The sequence below is a fragment of the Streptopelia decaocto genome, assembly GCF_964273445.1.
Source record: "Streptopelia decaocto genome assembly, chromosome: 4".
In the NCBI taxonomy this organism is placed as follows: Eukaryota; Metazoa; Chordata; class Aves; order Columbiformes; family Columbidae; genus Streptopelia; species Streptopelia decaocto.
Genome location: NC_138658.1, coordinates 18,677,620 through 18,701,454, shown reverse-complemented (window position 1 = coordinate 18,701,454; position 23,835 = coordinate 18,677,620). Strand labels below are relative to the sequence as shown.

The 23,835-nt window shown below is 40.6% G+C and overlaps 1 protein-coding gene across 1 annotated transcript in view; it reads left to right on the top strand.

Annotated features, from left to right (window-relative positions):
* Positions 1 to 5,793: 5,793 nt before the first annotated feature.
* The window catches only part of SLC7A11 (solute carrier family 7 member 11), a gene marked incomplete at both ends in the record, with an annotated part of 60,978 nt that continues 42,936 nt past the window's right edge, over positions 5,794 to 23,835 (top strand). Inside the window, 4 exons of the mRNA XM_082051016.1 lie at positions 5,794 to 6,070; positions 8,976 to 9,102; positions 13,816 to 13,931; positions 21,847 to 21,972. Of these exons, the coding sequence (XP_081907142.1) occupies positions 5,794 to 6,070; positions 8,976 to 9,102; positions 13,816 to 13,931; positions 21,847 to 21,972 (646 nt within the window). The remainder of the gene's footprint in view (positions 6,071 to 8,975; positions 9,103 to 13,815; positions 13,932 to 21,846; positions 21,973 to 23,835) is intronic.

The window sequence follows — 23,835 nt, the reverse complement described above, 5'->3', positions numbered from 1 at the left end:
TTTGAATGTATGCCCTATGTAGTCTATGTTGTATGCAACAGGAGGGGAATGAGTCTGCGAAGCCTGCCAGGAAAAGAGGGTGACCTTCTGTTAAGGGTGAGAATAAGGAACTGGAGTTCAGACTGAGGCAAGTGATCTGAAAGAGTTCCCAATGGAGCAGTCAGTAAATTAAAGCTTTGTCTAAATTCTTGGAATTACCCCTTCGAAGGTAGAAAGATTGGTAGAAAGATCTTGTAGAAAGATTTGATCTTGTAGAAAGATTTGATTCAGAGTGGAAAAACGTGATTTGCACAAAGTTAAGGGCCTGGCAAAACAGAGGAGTAATTTAAATGCCTCAGGATCCTATTTTTTGTACACACAATACTGTATAAATTGTATTAAAAAATACTATTAAAATGCACAGGGAGTAATTAAATAGCTAAACCTAAATGTGTTAATCTAGGCAGCTGTTTTATCAATTTTTCACATTATAAGCTTTTTATCTAGCGTGAAAAATTTTCATCAGGAAGATGAAGAAATGAGCTGTGAAAGAAAACGTTCTTGGTGCTAATTCTGTCTTGATTTTTAGAAGTCCTAAGTTTTCCAGAAATGCTGATTAATTCTATTCACATGCCCAGCCTAGCCTGAGACAGCCCAAGTAAAATCCTGACTCCCTGAACCTGACAGGAATGTTGCCATTGTGCCAGGTATCTGGCACAGGCAATTTTGATGGAAATTTACCCTGAGGTCTTGATTTCTTGAAAGCCCTGGGGTATCTCAGTGTTTGTATCCAAAAGCTGAGCAAGAATAACGTAGTGACTCTGAAAATTGTTGCCTCATTCTGCTGATGAGAAATGCAAACACAGAAATCTCAAGAATAATATTTGTGTACAGAATTGTTCAAGTTATGATTGCATATATCCTGAACGTGAAAGTGAGATGGTATAAAACACAATCATGTTTTCACATACACATGGCTTCAGTAAGAATTAGCTTTCTCTCATTTGGAGCTTTCTTGCTTGGTTCCAAGTGCTAATAGTTGTGCTCCACTTAAAAACAAACAAATCATAAAAATGTCAAACAGTTCAGTTGAAAACATCATGCCTTTTGAAACAAAGCTTAAATAGTGAGAAAAATAGGAGGGATTTCTGAAATCCTTTTTTTTCTCTTCCAGCTGGAAACTGACTGGCAGCTATCAGCAAATTTGGGACAGGAAAACTTTCAGAAGCATTTACCTTCTAAACTGCTATCTCTGTCTGCAGTCTTCTAGGAACCAGACTTCTATTTGCTGACCGCATAAGCATTTTGTTGGAAGCATTTTTCTGGAAATACAAGAAATAACATTTGAATTGCTTTTGGATTTCTTATAGGATTTTGTCTTATTTTTAAAGCCTCTGAGCTGGACGTTATTTCATTCTCCCTTATTTTTTGTTTTTCTTCTTAGTATCTTCTTTGTATCCAGCACAAAGCAGAATGCAAAATAATTAAGCAAGTAATCAGTGAGCCTCTGAGTACAAAATAATACCCCCCAACATTCTCAGTAATTCCATTTTTAACTAAACCTTTGACCTAGAGACAATAACAAATTGTTGTAGTCCTCTCACAGTTCTAGTTTTTCAGTATAACTTAAAAAACTATTACCACTTAATTCGCAATGACACCTTCTTAAATTGCTTACTGATTTATTTTCTCCCCCCACCCATTAACACTAGTTAAGCTATTTCTTAACACTACAAAACGAGCAGAAAATCCCTAGTCAAAACTTTTCAATGCTAAATTATCTACATGAAACAAATACTTTTAGATTTTTTGCCCTTCTCTGACATTTGAAATCAAACTACCACCTTCCTACAGGGCTGCTTTCTGAGGCTCACAAACAGTTTGGGATTATACAGAGAAGGCTCAGTTTGGTTTCCTAAACAACTTTTTCATGCCATGCCACCCACACATGAGAGACTGGGGCTTTCCTCGCCTCTTCAGTCTCAATATACTTCCTTTTTTATTCCCGTCTCCAGTCAGTGTGGCAATGTGTGGCCTGAAGGGCTGTCCTGTGACTCTTTGGATTTACTTGATGCAATAAACTGATATGCAAATGCCTGGAAGGATTGTCAAGGTATGCTTGCTACACCTAGAAATTAAGGAGGATTTGTGGGCTTGGGAAGGGGAAACTCAAGTTCGGACTTGAATTTTAGGTCCTCCACTTTGCTGTGTGTATGTTGTAGCATTCCCATAAAGGAGAATGCTCTGTGTGTGTTTTGTAGCATTCCTCAGGGAAATATCTGAATTGTAAGTTCAGAATGGGAGATACAGCTGTGTCTAGGTATTTGGCACAAGCTCTACTGATGTGAAAAGTGAGAGTGCCCTAATATCAGGCATTTTTAGCCTGTGAAACACTGTGGTTCTGCTATTTCACATGATGCTTGAGTATTTTATTTGCTGGAGTAGTGCAGTGCAGCTGACAGGTTATTACAGATGTTGTGAAAAGTCCTAGGTCCTGGTGGTGAGAGCCCAGGGGTGGCGACAGACAAGCGTCGCTGGGAGCCGTGTCCTCCAGCGGCCGGTTTGGCCCTTTGCAGGTTGTAGGTGTCGGAGGTCCCGCGGGGCTCGGCTGATAAGGGTTTCTGTGTGAAACAGCAGATAGGTGGTTCAGCGCTGATGGTGAGATTCAAAAGGAAACCATTTCACAGTGATGATCTCGGTTATGCTTTAAGATGTTTGCTCAGGAGAAAATGTCTCTGAATTGGGAAAAAAAAGAACGACTGAAGAGATACAATAAAGGGCCGTCCACAATGCCAGCTGCCATTAGAGGCTGAAAGTTTATTTTCAGAGTATCATTTTTAGAGACATTGCTTCAAATAATTTCATCGATCTAAAGAAAATGGCAACTTATACCTTTTTGTTCTGTTTTCAGAGTGGATTTTTATGGAAGAACAGGGCTCTTCTTAATGTTGGACAGATTAAGCCCTGTGCTTTCAGAAGAGCTCTCTGAAAGGACACTGAACATTGCGTATTGTGGTTGCATAGTGATACAGTCATTGCTGTGTGATAATAATTCAAATGAAAGCAGCTGGTGGGCTACAAACAATGAGAATGGATTTTATGAGTATGCTGTATGATGTGGGGCAGCAGACAGTAATGGGCCTTTACCAGCTTCATTCCCTCCTTGGAACAGGGCTCAGGTGATAGAGAATTCTCACTAAATTTCCAGAAAGTAATAAATAATCACTCAAAACCAGATAAGTATTCCCTATCCTGGGTAGAGCTGGTAGTTGGAAGTAAGGTTTGAAAAAGTGATCCTACTTCTTTAATTTTTAGTGGATAACATTGAGAAGTAGTTAATGCAACAGTAATCACTACAAATAGTGTGATCACTAGCAAGCTGCTAGTAGGTAGGAAAAAAGTTTTCTACATCCAGCCTTCCTTAATTCCCGCCTTAGAAATTTCATGAGGAATTTCACGTGCTCTCAAGCTTTACATACGTGATATCCCTACACCACAGAAGAACCAAGCACCCTTTATCCTGCATGGGAGAGCATTAATAGCCATGTCTAGTGGGCAAATATGAGTCATAGAATATGGACCCAGGATGCATTATTCTGGCTAGTGGCCACATGAAATTGGAGCCATCTTCCTGTGTAAATTAAGGGTAAGCATTAGTTAGACTGATTACCTTAAAGTATTAGATGTTTTAAGATGTCATGTGTTTCTTCATTAAACAGCCTTTGAAAATTATAATAAAGGTCATCAGCCCAACCCAGTTCTGTGGTTAATGCTTTTTCCTGGTTTGCTTTGATCTAGTTAGTTACTTCAGGCATTTATAATTTTATTGGGGGGCAGCCTCTGGAATTTACATCAAGGGAAAATAATTCTGCATAGCACACCACTTACTCGTGGCTTTGCATGTAGCTGGTGCCGTGAAAACTGGCTTGGTTTGGACTGTGCAGAGGCAAGAGGAGGTCCTGCCCTCATTCAGGCTGTGCGGTCACCTGTGGGGGACAGTCAGTTCCCTGAAAGGTTGGGCACGTGGTGCAGTGACAACAGGAGTATGAGCTACGCAGAGAAGTGAGGGACCAGCTGCTGTGCACATCAGCAGATGGAGGAAGAAGTAGGATGTGTTCAGAAAACAGGCAAGCACTACCAGTATGTAGTCAAAAGCTACAATCTCTTTTGGTTTTACCTGTGTGCATTTAAACCAGATAAGCTTTTTTTTTAATTTATTTTTTTTTTAATTTATTAATTTTTATTAATTCCTTTATCTCAGTGCAGGTTATTGTAGGTGAGTTGTAACTGGAAACATGAGCCTTTAAAAACACTGAAGTTTCACAGCTGCAGTGTCTTGATACTCCAGAATCTCCTGTTTCTCAAAGAAATTTGAAAGCAGAGTTCTACCCTGAGCTCAGTGCCTGCTTTACAAATGATAAAATGTTTTAGCTGCTCTCTTTTTTTTTTTTTTCCTCAATCCTGGGTCCTAATTAAGCAGTACGTGTAAGAGCAGTAACTGCAGTAATCATTTCTCTTTGCACTGATCTAATCTGAAGCCACGAGCAGCTGCAATAGTTATGCTACAAAAGATTTTTCCCCTTTGGCGTATCTTGCACAGGCTGTCCCTCAATTAGGTTACAAGTACTTGAAGGCTTTTGATTTTAGTTTTGTTTTATGAGAATGCTCTTATTTTTAACACTTTAATTTCTCAGGTTCGAATTTGAATGAAGAGGTAGTGAAACACAAGTATATAAGCATCTGATTACCTGTTTATCTGGTTAGGGCAGCCCTACAGTAACATGAAAAGCCCTTTCTGATTCCAGAGCTGGAGATCCCGTGCTCTGCGCTGTTGTCCTCCTCCCTCCAGATCCTACGCAAGATGTGGCTATAAATGTTAATAGTATTTTTTAAGGAAGTGTCGTTGCCACGTTGCTTACCAACATCCCAGAAACACACTGCCTGTACGAAAGTTACTGTACTGTGGAAATAACCCAGGATTTTCATTAGGTTGATTTGGGTGTGTTGCTAGGCAACACAGGGTAACGAGGTGTATTTATGTATGTATTCTTTAGGTAGCTACAGGCAGTCCCTATAGAGATTTCCAGGTAAATACTGTAGATTTGAGAGAGGCTGATCAACTGACACCAGAATTTAAGCCCTGCAAACTTAACTTTCATTAAGAGGAGTTTTTCGAGCAAGAAATTGGATTAGACCCAGGGATGACGTATCCTGTTTGATTTCTTTTCCCCTTGAACTCTGACAAGCTTTGTGTTTAGGCAGGCTTTTGTTTCTGATTCCAAGTTGCTTTAAAAGATTTGGGAGTGTGTCTTGGAGCATCGAGGGCGATGTGCTTAGCTTGATTGGCTCTGTTTGCTTGCGAGTACTTTGTTCTTCCCACCACGCTCAGGTCGGTTGTGCAACATGCCCCTACTGTTAAAAAAAAAAAAAAGAGAGAAAGGGAGAGAGAGAAATGCTGAGTAATGCCAGAGGTTTCTCAAATGGCTGATGCAAACCTGGAGAATTTGCATCATCATTCAGCTGGAGTAGCTTGGTATGACAAGAGCTTAAATACAAGTCCACGCGGAAGCTGAGCTGGTTTCCAATGCTGGGGCAGTACCAGCTCGCAGTGTGAAAGCGCAGGTGTTCCTGAGCAGTGCTCTGATAGCAGCCAAGGCTGAAACACTTTCGGAGCCTGCTACCTGTGTGTAGGAGCAGCTGGAAAGATAAGAGAGGGCAGAGAAAAGAGACTAAGTAGTTGGCTACACAGAGAGGAAAAAAACCTTGAGTTTCTGCCGCAAACTTTTTTGCCAGTGCTTGCTGTGGCACTGGAACATGTTGAGGAAAGCTGCTGTGACCACCGTCTCTAATGGAAGCTACTTGCAGGGGGAATCTAATGGCAGGTTGCCCGCTATGGACAGTGGACAGCCAGCCCAGGAGGGAAAAGTTGTGCTGAAGAAGAAAGTGACTCTTTTGAGGGGCATATCCATCATAATTGGCACTATCATTGGAGCTGGCATCTTCATCTCTCCCAAAGGCATCCTGAAGAACACGGGCAGTGTAGGCATGTCCTTGATTCTCTGGACAGCATGCGGTATCCTCTCGCTCTTTGGTAAGTTGCTTAAAAGTTTCTAATTGGTCCAGAAGGGTGGCTGGTGGTTTATTATTATTATTTGTCTAATTTTGCCATTGGATATGAAGGCACAGTGTGGAGCCGAAGGACCAATAAGGCTACAGAAGTTTTTTGCTGTGTAATAGGTTGAGTGGAGGGCACAGAGGTACACAACCCCTGTCCCCCAGTGCCTGGTCTGTAAAAACCAGAAATATAAATTATTGTTTCTTATGGGTCCCTAAAGGAACAGGAGAAGTAAATGTCCATTTTATGCCATATAGCATGCTGTATGTATAATGTTTTTCTGTAAGAGCTAGTTTATAGTTTGCTTGTAAGGCCACCGGCAGCCAGGGATGCGGGTCACCCTGTTTGAACACCGATAAAATGTTTAGACAGCTCGACTTAGTTCCCCAGAGGCTAGATCAGGGTCTGAGAGGAATAATTCCCACTGAATGTAAACTGTATTGACATGAAAAGGAGCAAAATAATAATGTTAATAACCCCTCTCCCCAGTCTTGTATTACTGCTCCTCACTTTATTCCCCGCTCATGATGCTGCTTTGAAAGATTGAGCCACAAAAAACAGTGCGAAGGAAACAAATTTGTAATGAGAGTTTTATTACTGGCCTGCCTATTGTGACAGTTTTTACTAATTTTTTGTATTCTTGACCAGTATTAAGTTCTGAAGAATGTCAGGTTTTTTGTTCTGTATACAAAACCCCCATTCAGAGTAAGAAGCCCCACCCTGACCTCTGTGGGACAGAGGGTCCATTGACCTACTTAATAAGTTAATCTCGAAGAAGCTGAAGAACTAACATGAATATTGGCTTTATTTAAAACAGAAACAACTTGTTCTCTGGCAGAAGGTAAAGAGGCCAAGCATGGACTAACACGTGTCTGCTTAACAGGTGGAACATGCAAATGCCACCCTGGGTAAATTGGCTCTGAGCTTAAAAGAAACACTGACTATTTACAGGATAAGCCCACCCTAGCCAAATAGAGATTGCAAGAAAGTTAGGACCTGTTTTAGTCAAATGTTAAATAACCATAGTGCAGCATAATCTGTTGTACAATTGTGGAAGTCTTGTCTGTAACCAAAATTCCCCTGGAAAGAAAGACCTCAAATACAATTTGTAACCCTGTCAGAAGACATTGGTCTTTAGATGTAGTAAAACCAGAATTTGCTTGTCATTGCAAGTTTTGCTTTAACTTTAATAGTAAGAATTTTCTGACTGTGAAGTAAAGCCTGTACTAAGTAAGTAAATAAATAAATAAATAAATAAATAAATAAATCTGTCTTTTATCAGACAGGCTTTCAATGTCATTTTCCAGATCTCAAGGTGTGAAGAACTGTGTAATTTGGCAGGGCAACACATACTATCTCTTTTTCTAAAGGGACCAGTTACAGTTCTTTTTTTCATCATTTTAATGCCATGGGTGATTTTAATTCTCCGTATTACTTAATTATAGTAAAATCTCATGTAAAGATAACTTAAGGTCTTATTGAGGCTGTGCACATGACAGGTATCGAAACACAATTTCATTTCATCTTGAACCTCAACAGAGGAGGATGGGAAGAGGAAACCCATCAGTAGCTGTTTTTTTAACGTGACTGTAAGAATTCCTTTAAGTACATTTTCAGGTAAGCCAAAGAATAGCAGATAAAAGCTGCCACACTTTTGCAAAACCCCAAACAAAGCAAATGAACAAGGGTGGAATTTGTCATAATGTGGTACAGCTTTAATGGGCTTGTGCATGCTATGTAGTTTGGACAACTGTGGTTTTAATCTTAAAGTGTTGCAGCATAAAGGCATGCAGGGAACAGAGCCCAGGCATGTTCATATATGTCGCTGATCTTGCCATGTGGTGTTAACAAACTTCGTTACTGTTTTCCTGTGGCTTCACAGACTCTCTTCAAAGGGCTGGCCTACATTCACAGGACATGGTACACCTCTTCTCTACTGATGCTGTCCATCCATGGAGCTGAGAACTTGCTGGCTTTGTGGCTGGGTGATAGCTCATTTAAGCAGCAGTAGCAGATGGTCCATGGGTGAAGAAGGCTTTGAGTAGGTCCTCATGGTTGCGGCACACTGTTGTCTGCTGTGTGATGGCAGAGGCGACCTTGGGGAGCTCTGAGAGCTGTTACTTGCTGGGAATGCCACTAGCATTTGCTCCAAAGGGGCCTGAACCACTTCTGCATGAACTTGTCACCCCTAATACAGTGATGTGATGATTATTTTGTTTTTGTTTTAGCCAGTGAAGTGAGCCTCCTTCTATGAAAACCATGAAGTTGCCAGTATTCAAGGCAATGTAGAAATGAGCTGAGCTTTCACTGCATTGGTAGTACCCAACAACACTGCACCAGGGCTAAGACATCCCCTGAATTTTTTATGCAAGATTTTGGGAATACTGTTGAGGAAAATTCTTAACTTGTGGTTCCTGCTTCCAAATTTTGGCCAGTTGATTGCTTCACCTTTTCAGGCTTTTCTTCAGAGGCTGAGCCAGGTATCTCCGAGGCTGAAAGGAGCCAATCATCATTTGACAACAAGGAAACGTGTCAGAAGCTTTCACTGGGTGGGACAGGCAGGCTGGCTGAGGAGCTGGGGTAGCTGGTGGGACACAGCACTTTGTTGTCCCTCTTCATGAGATATGGATGAGTAATGAAACGTGTTGATAACAAATAGTTTGTTCAGTGGCTTGCACGTAAATGTAACTGGGTATATGTAGAGTTTGGTTAACTGCAGGTCTAGCTGAATGACTTAAAACTTAGAAAATTGCTTGAAAAAAGGTGATTAAAATGTATCAAAAGTAGTTGTGGTACCACAGCAGCTCCATTGTTTAGCTTACAAATGTTTTGAAAGTTATTTCTGGATATGTCTTGTGATGCCACAGTTTAATTCTCACAGGTGCCCTCTGCTATGCTGAACTAGGAACATGCATTAAGAAATCTGGTGGTCACTACACCTATATCCTGGAGGCCTTTGGCCCATTACCTGCTTTTGTGAGAATGTGGGTTGAATTACTCGTCATTCGGTAAGTGTATCGTAGCTTTTCTGTGTTTCTTTTCTGAGAGCAATACACTTTTCAGTCATAAAGAAAAATCTCCAATATGTGATGTGCAAAATAAATCAAATATATCTTGATGAATTAGCTGTGTTATTTTAGTATGGTTGCTTCAGGGAATTTAAGAATGCCATTTTATTCATCACTATTGAAACATGCAAAAAGACATTTGTGCGTATACGGGGGGGGGAAGATTCTAAGAAAACTGCCTGACACAATTCAGCTACTTGCTTTAATTTTACGAAGCTTACTGTATCCATTAATGTCACTAATAATGCTAATACCCATGCCTATATACAGTATAGTGGAAGAAGGAAGTCACCTTTACTTTTTTCAGTCTTGGAACTAGCTTTTGGAATGGTTGCTGTTGTGTGTGGGTACAGGAATAACTCCTGGTGAAGCTCTTGCCTAGTAGCTTTTAGGTTTGTGGGCATAATTTGTTCTCTGTATGTCAGTTCAGGTCCCCATTTTTTGTTTGTGTGGGGTGTTGAAGAACCAACCTCTTGATTACTATGAAAAGAATTAATTGACCAAGCAAATCAACATTAGGTCTTTACATATCTAAAATATCCAAATTATTGTTTTGGTGTGTAAACCTGTGGTTCTTGCAGCCTGTGGCATTGTATAGGTCAATTACAATATGAAGATGCCAAATCATCAAACCATATTAAATGAGTTTTCAAAATGTAAATGGATCTTTGTATCAAACTCTTTGATTGATTGATTGATTGATTGATTGATTGATTGATTGATTTTACAGTACTGCTGAGGCTGGAAAGCTTATTAATGTAGGACAGGGCAGCTCACTTACGCAAAATGACTTTGGGAACACTCCATTCCAGCCTAAGGCTAGTGAGCACACCTTTCCCCTTTCTTCCAGAATCAGCAGATTAGTCACAAAAGCAAAAGCCTCATTTCCAATCACAACAATGTTTACATAATATTGACGAGTTCTAGCATAGACGAGTTTAAAAGCACTGACAGTGCCGAGTCATTATGAAACTGTAAATTCTTATCTTGTTTCCGGAGGAAATAATAGTGAATGTCAGATGGTCCCTTACATCCTCCACACCCACATGTAACCTTTGAATTAACTGCGTAATTTCCATCAAACGTGATGAAAGAACAGATGTCTTAACTGTATTAACTTTTTTGCCGAAAAGGAAAACCAGAAGGAGGAAACAGACCTATATTTTCACTGTGAGAAGCACAGTGCTGTGAACATAGCTATATATCATCACACATCACAAAATCACAGAATATTAGGGATTGGAAGGGACCTCGAAAGGTCATCTAGTCCAATCCCCCTGCCAGAGCAGGAACACCTAGATGAGGTTACACAGGAATGTGTCCAGGTGGGTTCTGAATGTCTCCAGAGAAGGAGACTCCACAACCTCCTTGGGCAGCCTGTTCCAGTGCTCTGTCACCCTCACTGTGAAAAAGTTTCTTCTCATATTTAAGTGGAACCTCCTGTGTTCCAGTTTGAACCCATTACTCCTTGTCTTACCATTGGTTGTCACCGAGAAGAGCCTGGCTCCATCCTCGTGACACTCAACCTTTACATATTTATAAACATTAATGAGATCACCCCTCATTCTCCTCTTCTCCAAGCTAAAGAGCCCCAGCTCCCTCAGTCTTTCATCATAAGGGAGATGCTCCACTCCCTTAATCATCTTCGTGGCTCTGTGCTGGACTCTCTCCAGCAGTTCCCTGTCCTTCTTGAACTGAGGGGCCCAGAACTGGACACAATATTCGAGATGTGGTCTCCCCAGGACAGAGTAGAAGGGGGGAAGAACCACTTTTAACCTACTAACCACTGCCCTTCTAATACACCACATCATATAATTGACAGAAGAGATAAGTGTTAGAACTCCCCCTCTTAACTTGCACCTTACTAGACAGGAGGACCTTATTAACCTAAGAACAAATACCCACAATAAACCAGGCCACATAAATTCCTCTCAAAGGTGGGGTTTTTTTATTTGTGTGTGTGTGAGGTGAGGTGCTTTTTTTTTTTTTTTTTTACTTATGACACTGTCTCAGGAGTGCCACGAAAACACTCTTAGTCATCATGATCTGCCCCACACCCAGAAAATAATCATCTTGCATGGGAAGAAACATCAGTGGATTCTTTAATCATCAAATCTGAGAAGCAGCAAGGGAGTTGAACTTGTTATAACTTGTGATAACCAGAGCAGTGCTGCCAAACCTCTGTGTAGAGTTTTATATCTGACTCCTGCATCGGTAAACTAATTGGCTACTGCTATCAAAGAAATTGAGACCTAATAAGTATCTAGGTTTTTTTTGGCGGGTGAAGTTGCACAAACACTTCTCAGCTAAGCCATTTTTTCCTCTGAAATATTGCAGGATTATCAGACCCATGGGCTGGTGGAGCAGCCACAACCAAAACAAACATTTCCTACTCTCATATGTCTTTTCAGACATTATTTTACAGTCTCGGACACACTTAACTCTGCCCATGTACTGATTACACTCTGCCAGCATCACGTGCTGTTTAGAAGTGCCTTACACTGTGATGTTCCTCATCCAGTACAAGCATGAACTTTTTTCTTCCCAAAAGTCAGGTTGTGGGTACAGACTTTTTTTAGAAAAAAAAAAGAGCCAGGTTTCAAATAAGTGTAGATGACTGTGTGAATGTGTTGCCTGTAGTGCATAACTATGGTGGTTGTTAACTGCAGGTTGGGTAAGAGTGTGCTGCCAAATAAGTGACTCACTCACCTGTGGTATGTGCTGGCGGCACTATATCTGTTCCTTTACCACTGGCTTTTTGTGCTCCTTGCCTTTAAATGAAAACTGCTAATTCATTTTATTGTCTGGTCCTCAACATACAGCTGTTAGGGAGCTGCCAGTCAAAACCAAAATGCCCCATTCCTTCAACTTCCACCTCAATGGATCCACTACACTGCCAGCAACATCTCCCGTCAAATGTGGGACTATGAGAGTACTTATTAGAGGTATAATTTAGGACCCATGTTTTTAAAAATAGTGGTGTGGATAGCAGTGACTGCCTCTTTAAAAAGGCCTTTCTTAAAATGTCAGGGAAAAATCCAAGTTCTGGTAGAAGGGACTGAGGAAAAAAATCTGGGCAAGCTCCAAATATCTGATCTTTCATCTGATCTAGGACACTTCAAACTGCTTTTGGCATGCTGCAATATTTAAAAGCCAGAAGCCTCGTGATCATCTTATGTAAATTAGGAATATTGCACCAATGTAAAGTCAGTAAATATACATGTAGATCTAGTGCAGAGGATATTCAGTCTTTGAGCAAAGTCTAAAGTTGCAAAGCTGATTGTTGGCCAGTGCAAGAAACAGTCCCTGTGCGTTGAGGACGCGTGAGCAACAGCCCTCATTTGTCCACACAGAAACTTTCTGAGGAAGATACTTCTGTTCTTTGCTTCTCTGCAGTTTGCTCCAACACAATGTGTGACATTTTGGTTGAGTCATAATGCTAAGAAAATGGGTTTTCTTCAGAGGGTGAAACTCTGTTGTGGAAAATTCCTTTATCATTTGATGGAGAATAATAACTTCTCTGCAGAATTTTTACACTGTTCTGTAGCATTTTAGCAACTATAGTTTTGTTAACATTCTATAGGGTGAGGTATTTCATGTACCAAAAGCATTATTTTATTAAATGCTGTAGATTTTTTTTTTTAATGACAAATTTGCATGGACTTCTTTAACTCAAAAATCCTGTGAGGCAGAATCTTATGCCTGTTTCTCCTTATTGTGCATGAGCTTGCAATGAAGAACAGATGCTACCAGCTGTCCTAAGAAGGGCAAGAGTGTTCTCTCAAACCAAATGTGAACAGTTCACTGGAGCTGTTATATGCAGACAGCATCTGATGTTGAGGCACAGGGTAATTTGCTGTTAATATGTGTCAGTGCTAAGGCTTCTGGCAGACTTCTAGCTTGCCTCAAAGAGAAAGATTGTGTTAATTTTATAGGTATTCCAAATTTGTAGATTCAACAACTGCATGCCTGCCTTTCTTCACATTTATCTGTTTCATAGTAGGTACTTTCTGTACCTTAAGGATTTTTGCTCTCACTTGCAGTGCTGGGAAGTTGTTAGTCAATAAAAGGAACAAATATTTTAAAAATTCTGTTTGCATTTTAGAAAATCCCATTTTCGTTCAATTTTTTTTTGCATTGCCTGAGACTTTATTAACAGCCTTGGGTAGGTGTTTGATACTTATTTCAGTAAAGCAGAGTTCTCAGCTTGACTGAAATTAATTTGCTTGTGTCTGTGAAGGCAGAGATATACTTGGCCACTAAAATTCAGTCTTTAACAACTTTTACTCAGGGTTTTGCTCATATAATCTAATTCTGGCTACTTTCACTTCAAGTGACTAAATGAAGATTTGCATTGATACCATTCCTTTCTGTTTATGATTGCTTCACAACATGAAAGTTGTGAGATTGATCCTGGTAAGAAGTGTTGCTGTCAAGGTCAGAACCACTGAGCAAAGCTGAACTGCTTGTGGTTCCTAGCTCTCTTCAGAAATCATGGACCATGGCAGCATATTTATAAGCAGGCACCAAAATTAAATACGTTTCACAGTTCTGTGATAGAAAAGTTACAACATGATCCTGTATGAATCTTGTCTATGTACTATTGCAGATTAATTTTGTGATTTATTCTTTATTGTTTTGTTTTTACTCTAGCCCTGCTGCCACAGCAGTGATATCATTGGCATTTGGACGTTACATTTTGGAACCTTTCTTTATGCACTGTGAAATCCCAGAACTTGCGATTAAACTTATTACAGCTGTTGGCATCAGTAAGTATCCAATTTTAGGTTTCAGGGAAGGCTAGAGGTGATGTAATTGAAAAGAAAAAAAAAAAAAAGGTAATAGCATGCCGAACAGGTAGTAATTTGATGTGAATCATTACAGATTGACTGTGCATAAAGTGCCAAGGGCACCAGCATGACTTTTTGCCTGGATATGTGTGTTTGTGAACATATGCAGTAGTAAAGGAATAGCAGACTTCATTAATGACAGGGAAAATCTATTGCTGAGCCTGACTCTGCCACCTGAATTAATGGTGAAACTCTCATTACTTTTGTGGAAGCAATTTCAGGCTCTAAGAGATGGTGAGCCAGTGCCAGAGATATGGAAGAATGATTACCTGATTTTAAGTGCTTTGCTCTACCTCTGCTTTAGGATGCAATTGAGTGCCAAGTATGATGCCATGAAGAAATGTAGCTGTCTTGAGCGCAGCACAGGCAACATGAGATCATCTTCGCTAGTCCCACTCTGTCCTGCATAGCAATAAAACTTATCTAGGCAGTTGTGTTTCAGGGAGCGGGAACCCAGCTGATGAGTTTGGGAACAGTGTGTACAGTTTGGGGAATCATAGAATAGTTTGGCCTGGAAGGGACCTTCAAAGACCATCTAGTTCAACGCCCCTGCAATGATCTTCAACCAGATCAGGTTGCTCAGAGTCTCATCCAGCCTGTCCTTGAATGTCTCCAGGGATGGGGCATCTACTACCTCTCTGGGCAACCTGTGCCAGTGTTTTACTGCCCTCATTGTGAAAATGAATGTCTGTCACTAATCGCTTGTCTTACTCTTACTAACTTTGCAATTAGTGTAAAAGGGACCGTTGAGAGTTACAGAGAGCCAATAATTGTCCATGGAAGGAGAGAGGCTATTCTGAGACCAGGAGCTTTACGGTGTACCTGGGCTGGTGCGGGAGGCTGCATGAAGCAGGAAAGCACAAATCTGGATATGAATGGGACTCTGGAGCTGTGTGGTTGTAGCACTCGAGGCATGTTTCCAGTTCTGCATGGTCACTGGGAATGATGCTCCTGGCACACGTGCACACCAACCTGCATTCAGGTGTACTGGGGGGTGAGTGCAGAGTAGACCTGAGTTATTAGTAACAGATTGTTCCTTTCAGCGTGGTCAGTGCACATATCAGAAACAAAAGGACTGGAAAATGGAATTAAGACATGCAAAACAATCAAAGGCACATGGGAGACTGCTTTAGTTTTGCACAATGATAGGTTCAGATTACTTTTTGTTTCTTTGGGGTAGAGAATTCAATTAACATTGAAATTTCTAGTCTTCAGGTTACTGCAGCTTTTGGTAGGAGCTCTCTTGATAAGAGTTCCCTTCTTGCCAGGAGTGTTAAAAAATCAGTATGTGACCGCATTTCTTTCCAACTTAATTATGCACAAACTATAGGTTTCATAGGAATAATTGAATTAAGGCATGAATTTTGAGGTCAATGACTTTTTATAGCTACATCTGTCTAAAATATTTCAGTGCAAGATAAGGGTGAAACAGATGTTCAGTAACTTCAAGGTCACTGAGACAGAAGGAATGTTAAGTGAGGACTCCATCAAAGCGTTTTGTTAAGTGCATGTGATTCAAGCACAATAAGTGAACAATTTGAAATAGCTTTTTATTGCTTTTAATTTAATTGAAAAGCCAGGGCTTCACAAAGTAATTAAATAAAGAAGTAGTGTTGCAGGGGGGGTGGAGTTATGCTGAAATAATTACAGCCTAAAGGGAAAGAGGAGCTCACTGCAGACTGTTCCTATGGTGACTGTGGGTCTGTGAAGCACAGGTAGCATCAGCTGTCACTTCACTGGAAGACGGGATCCTTGCAGAAAGTTTGTGATGGTGAATGGGACAATGCTGTGGAAAACAGTGACATGTCAGACTGAGGCTTTATCTTTATTCTTTGTAGCATTCTCTGCAGCGGAGTTTCATTTGTAGTAGCTTTTGATCATATGCTTCAGCTGAGGGATCTGAGAGCGTATGACTGCTATTCCTGTATGGCAGGAATTAGCTGTTGTGGTAATCGCTATGCATGTTCTGTATAGTGCATGTAGGCAGAGTGATAGGCAAGATTTAGGTGGTTTTGAGCTGAACAGACACACTGGAGCCCTGAAGTACTTACAGTCCAATTTAACAGTGCCAAAGGTAGTGTTTAGTTCCACTGAAAATTTTAAGTTAATCAGGAAGTGAACTGACGTGCCTTTTGTCTTCTGATCCACTCGTGGCCCCTTCTCCCTCCTACGCCTGACAACATGATGCTCACTGCAGATCTGTCCTCATTGCACGGGTGAAAGGAAGAGCTGTTAAACTCAGTCCTGGATGAGACTTTGTTCTGTGGTTTTACCTTGTCATTTCATACTAGAAAGGGCAGGAAGAGATTTTGAGAAATCTCCAAGTGATCCCCTGCCCCCAAACACAGTCAGTATATTGAAACAATTTCTGACAGATGTGAGTCTAAACTGATCCTAAAACCTCCAGTGAGGGAATTTCTAAAGCTTCACCTAAAACTACAGCCCAGCTTTTCCTATCCTTGTCACAAGAAAGGTTTCTGTTCGTTTGTTTTTCCTTCCTCTTTCCACCTAAACCTCATTTTCTGCAATTCAAGTGTGCTATTAAAAGATTGCATGAGATTAATGGAACCAGGATTATGATGGGGAGTGGCAGATACTGTTGCTCATCTACCAGCTGCGAACAAGTACTAAGTCATAAAGGGGCTACAGCCCATTCTGCTCCCCACCATTCTCCCTCAGTACCTCTGTTGGAAAAGGAACAAGGGTCCTGCAGAGGAGATGCAGATCAAATGAGAGCTAAAATGGAACTACCAGAGATGGTGACCTTTCAAAAAACCTCATTCTTGGTTTATTATTTATAGGAAAAATCATGTGCTAGGCACAAAATTCCCCTTAAAATAACATCTGTTCTGAGCAATTTTGAACGACCTATAGAAGCAAATTTTCTGTTCCATGATATGGTGTGCTTTTTTTTTCTTGTCTTAAAAAAAAAAAAAAAAAAAAAAAAATTAAAAAAGCCCAACCAACCAAAAAGTCTAAATATTTCGATTGCTCAGTGGAGAGAAGGATACTTGTTGTTGGGTGGAGGTTCTCTTCAGATACCCCAGCTTTCTGAGCCTCTGTGCAGAAAAGGCTACGTGTTCTTTTCAAACCTAGAAATCACTTTAATTCACTTGGTATTTTTCAAGTGAATGTCTGTCAGGAAAAAAGCTAGGCAAATGTAGGATATGTGTATCTCAGTCTATCTGTCAGTCTGCCATAAAGTTCTTCTAAACTCGGTCAATTTTACTGGACCTTAGAGAAGAGCAGACATCTATGTCTAATTACTACAATTTTTATGAAAATAGGTGGCCAGGTAGAGGATAAAGAACCTGCATGTGACCTAGTATAGGAAAGCACAGAAGAAGAAAATGCAGAAAAAAAATGCTGACAGGAGATGAGGCCTTCTGAATGCCCAACTTTGCTTGGGTTGGACACAACAGCCTCAGGACACAAAGCGGAAGGAGTGCAGACCTTCTTTGTTCTGATGCTGAAAATGGTCTTTTTAGGAGAAAGAGTTAAAAATTCATGTATCTTTTTAAATGAAAGTTGGTAGACTCCTCCGTATTTATTGTTTCTTCCAATGAAGAAATATGTTATCACCATTGTGCAGCGTGGCAGTAAGCAGTGAAAAAAATCCAAACAAACAAAAAAAACCCTCTGTATTTATATATTGCTTTATTTGTACCTTTTGATTCTTCTCTTAATGGTAAGCTCAACTATAGTGGTAACTGGAAGGGTTAGATTTTACTGTGCAAAAGTACTGAACTGTACTATCAATATGTAACCTGACTAGATATGCAATCTTAACTGAGCATGTTCTAATATTTTCACTTGGCCTCCATATCAGAAAGCAGATAATCAGGTTTCAGCTATTAAGAACTGTGAGACTGAAAGCAGGTTACCAACTCACAGACATTTTAGAAGTTTTTACACTCATTTATGCATATTTTGGGCAGTTCATGGCACAATAATGTTTTTTTCCCCCCTTTTTATGGAGGTCTGCTAAAAAAAAGCCAAATGCCCCAAACTACAGCTATTAGAGAGAGGCAATCTTATACTTGAAAACCAATCCGTCAGTGCTTGCTGGCAGATACTCTAGACCACAGGTTTATAACCATAAATCTGATGTGTATGTGAGTCTATAGTTAGTTGTCTTTTTTTTTTTTCCCCCCCCCATCATGGCAAATGTTACTGACATTCTTTCTACTGCTGACAGTTTTCAAACAAGCAGTTTAAATTAAGACATTTCTTGACTTGCAGGGGTAGCAAAACCTGCTCTGGTGGCTGCTTTTGTGCCTCCCATGACTTTGTTTTAATTGATGTATTTAATTGATGCATTAGAATCCACAAATTGAAGGTATTTTTTGCTTTGTGTGAATGCCTTGACCCTAAAAGCTCGACAAGTTAGAAGAGGACTGTTTCCTTGGTTTCCTGCTGAGGCAATAGTACATATATTCCTGAAAAGTAGGCCAAAATGTAATGCTTACTGCTGCTTCTCCCATTAGATTTTGTTATCCATTTAAAGCTGTGGCTGTGTGAAGGAAAGAGACAGTGAAAAGCAACATGATTGGTATTACCATTGTGTTTTTTTGTTCAAGAAGCCCATTCATCTCACTTTTAGTTAGTTAGTCTATTCTCCTCCTAAAGTTAGTGGAGGAAGAGGGAAAGAGACACTTCCTGAAAGCAACTCACCTCACCTGAGATAGGTACCTGAGAGAGGTGTTAGTACTCATCATCTGAAGGTAACTGTGTCTTCACTGAGCATGCAGCCACACTAGATGCCTGACTTCTAGTTAGCAAATTTGAGGATGAGTCCTACTTTCACTGCACTTTTATTTGGGGATTATCTGAGTCCTCCTGATCTTCGTGGTCATCCTGCATCAAACATCTGCAATCAGTTTCTTGAAGCATCTCCATATGACCTTATTCCTAGAAGAGCAGTGTTAAATAATGACCATAGTCCAGATATGATTTCTGTCTGAATCCTGGCACAGTTGTCATATTATTTTTCTGCTCTTTCACAGCTTTCTTCTTGGCTCCTCTTCTTCTTGCCTTTCATTATCGAGTTGCTAACACAACCAGTATGGGGCTGGTACATGATAGAAGTATAAGCCCCACACCCGTTACGCACATACAGCTGTTAGGACTAGATATTATAAGAAGACTACAAATTCTCATAGCCTATTCAGTCTAATAAAACAAAATTTTAAAAAATATCAAGTTGTTCTTGACTCTTCTAAGAATTTAAGTCTCAGCCCTGTAATCTGAACTACTACAACTGTGCAGTTGCCCAGTTCTGCAAGGGACTCACTTTTATAGAGGACCATCAGAGCTCATGGCATGTGCATGGGACTCACTGCAGGTATAGTGTCCCTTCAGCCTCTCAGTTAAATTAAGGTCCTTGCTTTTGCTATTTGATGAGAAAGAATCAGATGAAACATTTTATTGGCTTGAACTCACAGTTAAGGTTGAAGAAAGCTTAGCACAACCTGCTCACAAGCAGGTCATCTTCATGAAAATAGAACCCTTTCAAGCCAGTGTGATTCTTACACAGATTTGTGGTTTGTGATTAACATGTGGCTGGCCAGCAAGGAAGGTTATGAGTTTCTGTGTGAGTTGCTATTATTGTTTGTACTAGTTTTCCATCCAGTGAGATTCTCAATAGGTGTGTCAGGAAGGTGATATGGATGCATTAAAAAGCCTTGAGGAGGGCTCTCTGCAGGAAGGATGTTCACATTACCAGGCAAAAAGTGACCTGAGTAAGTTAACAGACCATTTGCTGCAGTGAGCTTGAACTCTGAATAAGCTAGATGTCAAATAGTAGATATTTTCTGACACATCTTCCTTGACATTTTGTAATGGCCTAGTCCCTGTCTGGGCCTTATTGTCTGCGGAAAAAAACCCACGATATATACTGAACTTTCCATGAAATTTTCAATAAGCTAGTGCTTGTTTATGGCACTGGATTTAATTTAAAACGTCAACACTGTTGGTCAAATAAGTATTTTAAATATGTTCTGCTTAAATAACTGTCATTAACCCTTTTTCACTTTTTGCCTGGTAATGAAATCATAGGAAAATAGGGGGAACCTCAATCAGCACTAATATTCAACAGCTATCTAAAGGGATATTTCAACATTTTAAAAGGTGAAGTTATGTTGGGGTGTTATTAGGACAATAGAATAACGAATCAAGGCCCTGGGATTTTCTGTCTCCTGTCAAGTATATGTATACGCAGTAGAAATAAGGCAAAAAATGAGTTTTTGGATCTCAAGTGATACTTTGCAGAAGTCAGGGAGATTTCTTTGTGACTCAGAAAATAATACCTCAGTTTTGAAATATGTCGAAGTACAGAACAGGAAAAACATTTTGATCTTTAAGATCATTTTTGGTGGGAAAATGTACATTAAGTGATGTTGCAAGTTTATGTTGACTTTAGTAAATTGTCTGTTTGCATGTGGGGCCCTCTCTTTCCCAAATAAAAAATTCAGGAAAATATTTTTCATATTTTTTTCTGGAATTTTTACTTTAATTTAAAAGATCTAAAAATCTATTGGAATGTCAATTACCAGGCATTGCCTGCCGTTTTGCCTAAACCAAAACTACCTTTGGTTTAAGCTGAGAAGAAATTTTTAGGATACATTTTGTGGCCTTGCTGGTGGACACAATCTGTACAAAATGCATGGGATAAATCAGCTGGTTTTGCTGCTGAAAAGCTTGTACCATGCCAAGCTTAAAAAGTAGCTCCCAGACTCTCATGGGAAATAGCCACTTGTGCTTTTTATGTGTCCCATGATGTGTGGAGATGGTTGATGATACAGATAAACTTTTGAAGTAAGGGAGGACTGTGATGAGCAGCTAATTCATTAACTCCGTAGGATGACAAGAGAGAGATTATTGAGCAGGCTTCTCTTACCACGTTCACTTTCCTCTGTAGCAGAGTGGAGAAAAAGAGCATTTTATCTGATGAAATGACTAACGTTTTCTATTCTTTGAGTAAATACTATTTTGTTTTTAGTATCTAAACTCCTTTCTTGATTCTGTTTTGCCAGGATAATTGTTTATATAAGCTAGAATAATTGACCTATTGTTATCCTGTTAGTGCTGTAGTAAAGGCCAGAGAATGCCCTTCCTGACCCAGCAAGCCCAGCAGGTGGGATGTAAAAGCACTTTTTGCTTATGTCTCTACCTGTTGGTGAGGCACAGACCTGGGCCTTGTTTTCAAGAAGTAAAAATCCTCTGTTTCTTTACCAGTTTCCAACAAGGAGAAGCACATTATTTGCCCTCTGGCCCTCCTGCATCTCTGGTGATACAGCTGTAAGGGAGCAGAAGGAGCAAAAAAGAGGAGTGGGTGTAAATAAAGTAGTGAGTGACAAATGTATGCAGGGCCTAAATGGAAGTGAGAAAGTTTAATGTGACTGTTAATTGTTATTGTGTTCTGAAAATGCAAATCTCTAATCCAACCAGCACTGATACAGAAATCTGGAGTGACAAGGCTTGGGTAATGAATATATTTCATCCAAGACAGGGTGCTGCCAGCCTATGATCTACTAAGAGTTAAAAACTCCATGTAATCAAAGTTGTAATTTGGTGCAGAGGCACTGAGGCTGAGAATAGAGAGATGGATGGGCCACACTGTGTATCAGACAGGGGCTCAACTCAAATGTTTCATGCAGTGTCTGGAAGGGGAATATGACAAGTGGGAGGGCAACAGCTGGAGAAGGCTATCAGGGTGTATTTCATTTAATGCATCAGGTTCTATTGTTCATGCAGGCCTCTCTGCTGGTAAAGAGTTTTGTGGCAATTTAGCAGCACAAGGATTTATTTCTGACTTTTCTTTTTCCTCTTGCAGCGCTGGTGATGGTCCTGAATAGCACAAGTGTCAGCTGGAGTGCCCGCATTCAGATTTTCCTTACCTTTTGCAAGCTCGTAGCAATTCTGATAATTATAGTCCCTGGAGTTATACAGCTAATTAAAGGTACGAAATGAAAAGTAAATGCTTTTAAAGTACTTTTATCTTTACCCTCCCAAGTCTTTCCCCACCTGCCTCCAGCAAATAATGCTTATAGCAGCAGAATCTCTTAATTAGTCTGTGCTTGTTTAACTGAAGCTCTGTACTGTCATGTAATTGATTAGAAGTGGAACTGCACTGGGATGAACTGGTATTTCCTTCAGCATGCCAATGAGTCTATTCAGATCAGACCCAGGTTTTCAAATGAGCAATGAGATTGTTCTTCTCTGTTAGTTGCCTTTGGTGTGAACTTTGTGAAAGGGGCAGGATTGGTTTTAATGATAGATGAGCATACCCTTCCCCAAAGCACAGGTCTAGTCCAGGCAGAATATGTCTCCTTTAACCAGCCTAGTGCCTGGTTCTGTTTGGTACCCGATATGTGGTGGTGGAGGGGGTTTAGAATTGGGGAATATATATGAAAGAAACAGTATCATGGATGCTGTTCTGCCACTTTGGTGATGTAAATTGTGAAGTTAAAGGTGCTGTGCTGGCAAGAGAAATGGTAGTTAGCTGTTGCTTTCATGGGCTTCCTGCCTGCAAGTACTGGATGCTCAAGCTGCATGTGTGTTTCAATTCCAGGTGAAAAACTAAAGCATACTGCTAAAGGCAATAGTCTGGTGCTAACCTAAGAGTAGGAAGAGAAAGCAGATATAAAACTACTAGAGAGTGTTCAGAGGGAGGCCACGAAGTTGATGAAGAGTTTAGAGGGGAAGATGTGTGAGAGAAGCAGCTAAAGTCACTGGGTTTGTTCAGCCTGGAGGAGCCTGAGGGGAGACCTCATCACAGTCTACAGCTTCCTCACAAGGCGAGGAGGAAGGGCAGACACTGATCTCTCCTCTCTGCCCAACCAACGATAGAACCCAAGGAAATGACAAGAACATGTGCCAGGGCAGGTTTAGGTTGGACATCAGGAAAAGTTTCTTCACCCAGAGGGTGGTGGAGCACTGGAACAGGCTCCCCAGGGAGGTGTCACAGCCCCAAGCCTGACAGTGTTCAAGAAGAGACTGGGCAACACCCTCAGACACATGGTGTGAACTTTGGAGTTGTCATATGCAGGGACAGGAGCTGGACACAATGATCTTTTGGGTCCCCTCCAACTCAGGACATCCTACAATTCTATTAAGTGTTTGGAAGGCCAGAATTACTCTACAGACTTTGTCAGTATTGCTGCATAAGCGAGGACCTTGAAAACACACCCTTGTTCTTTGTAGCTGCACCCAGCAGGGACATGGCTGTGCAGGCCTTTCCTTGGCTCTCTGGAAGTTGTTTGGCTGAGGCCATACTGGCAGAGAGACTCTTTACTGACATATGCTCAGCTACCTGAAGAGCCTCTTCTGTTGCAGCCCTGTCAGCCACGAATGTGAAATGGTAACAAGCCCCAGCTCACTCTGGTTACAACAGCACTAGACAATAACTACACAAAGCACAAGGAGCCATTCAGCACTGCCGATGGAAAAGGGGTAACACTTTTTAATGAATTGGTGGCAGATTTTATCTAACAAAAATGATCACAGTTGTTGGCTTGGTCCCTAGGGATGCTCTTTTATGATGCTTCACAAAGGCTCCCATCTGAGTCACCAGCACAGTATTAGGCTCTGCGGTGAGCTTGGAGTTTCTCAGGGCAGACGGTTTCTGTGGTTAGCAACATACTCTGAAATAAAAGTTCTCCTGTGTAGTGCTCTGCTGATTCATTATTCTGTTTTCATGTTTTTCACTTCCTGTCTGGCAGTTGCAATATTCCTCCCTCACCTCCTTTCATGTGCAAGATTTCTCTCTGTTCCCATTTGTCACATTTTTTCCTAGACCTCTGGAGCACGCCAGGCCCAGGTT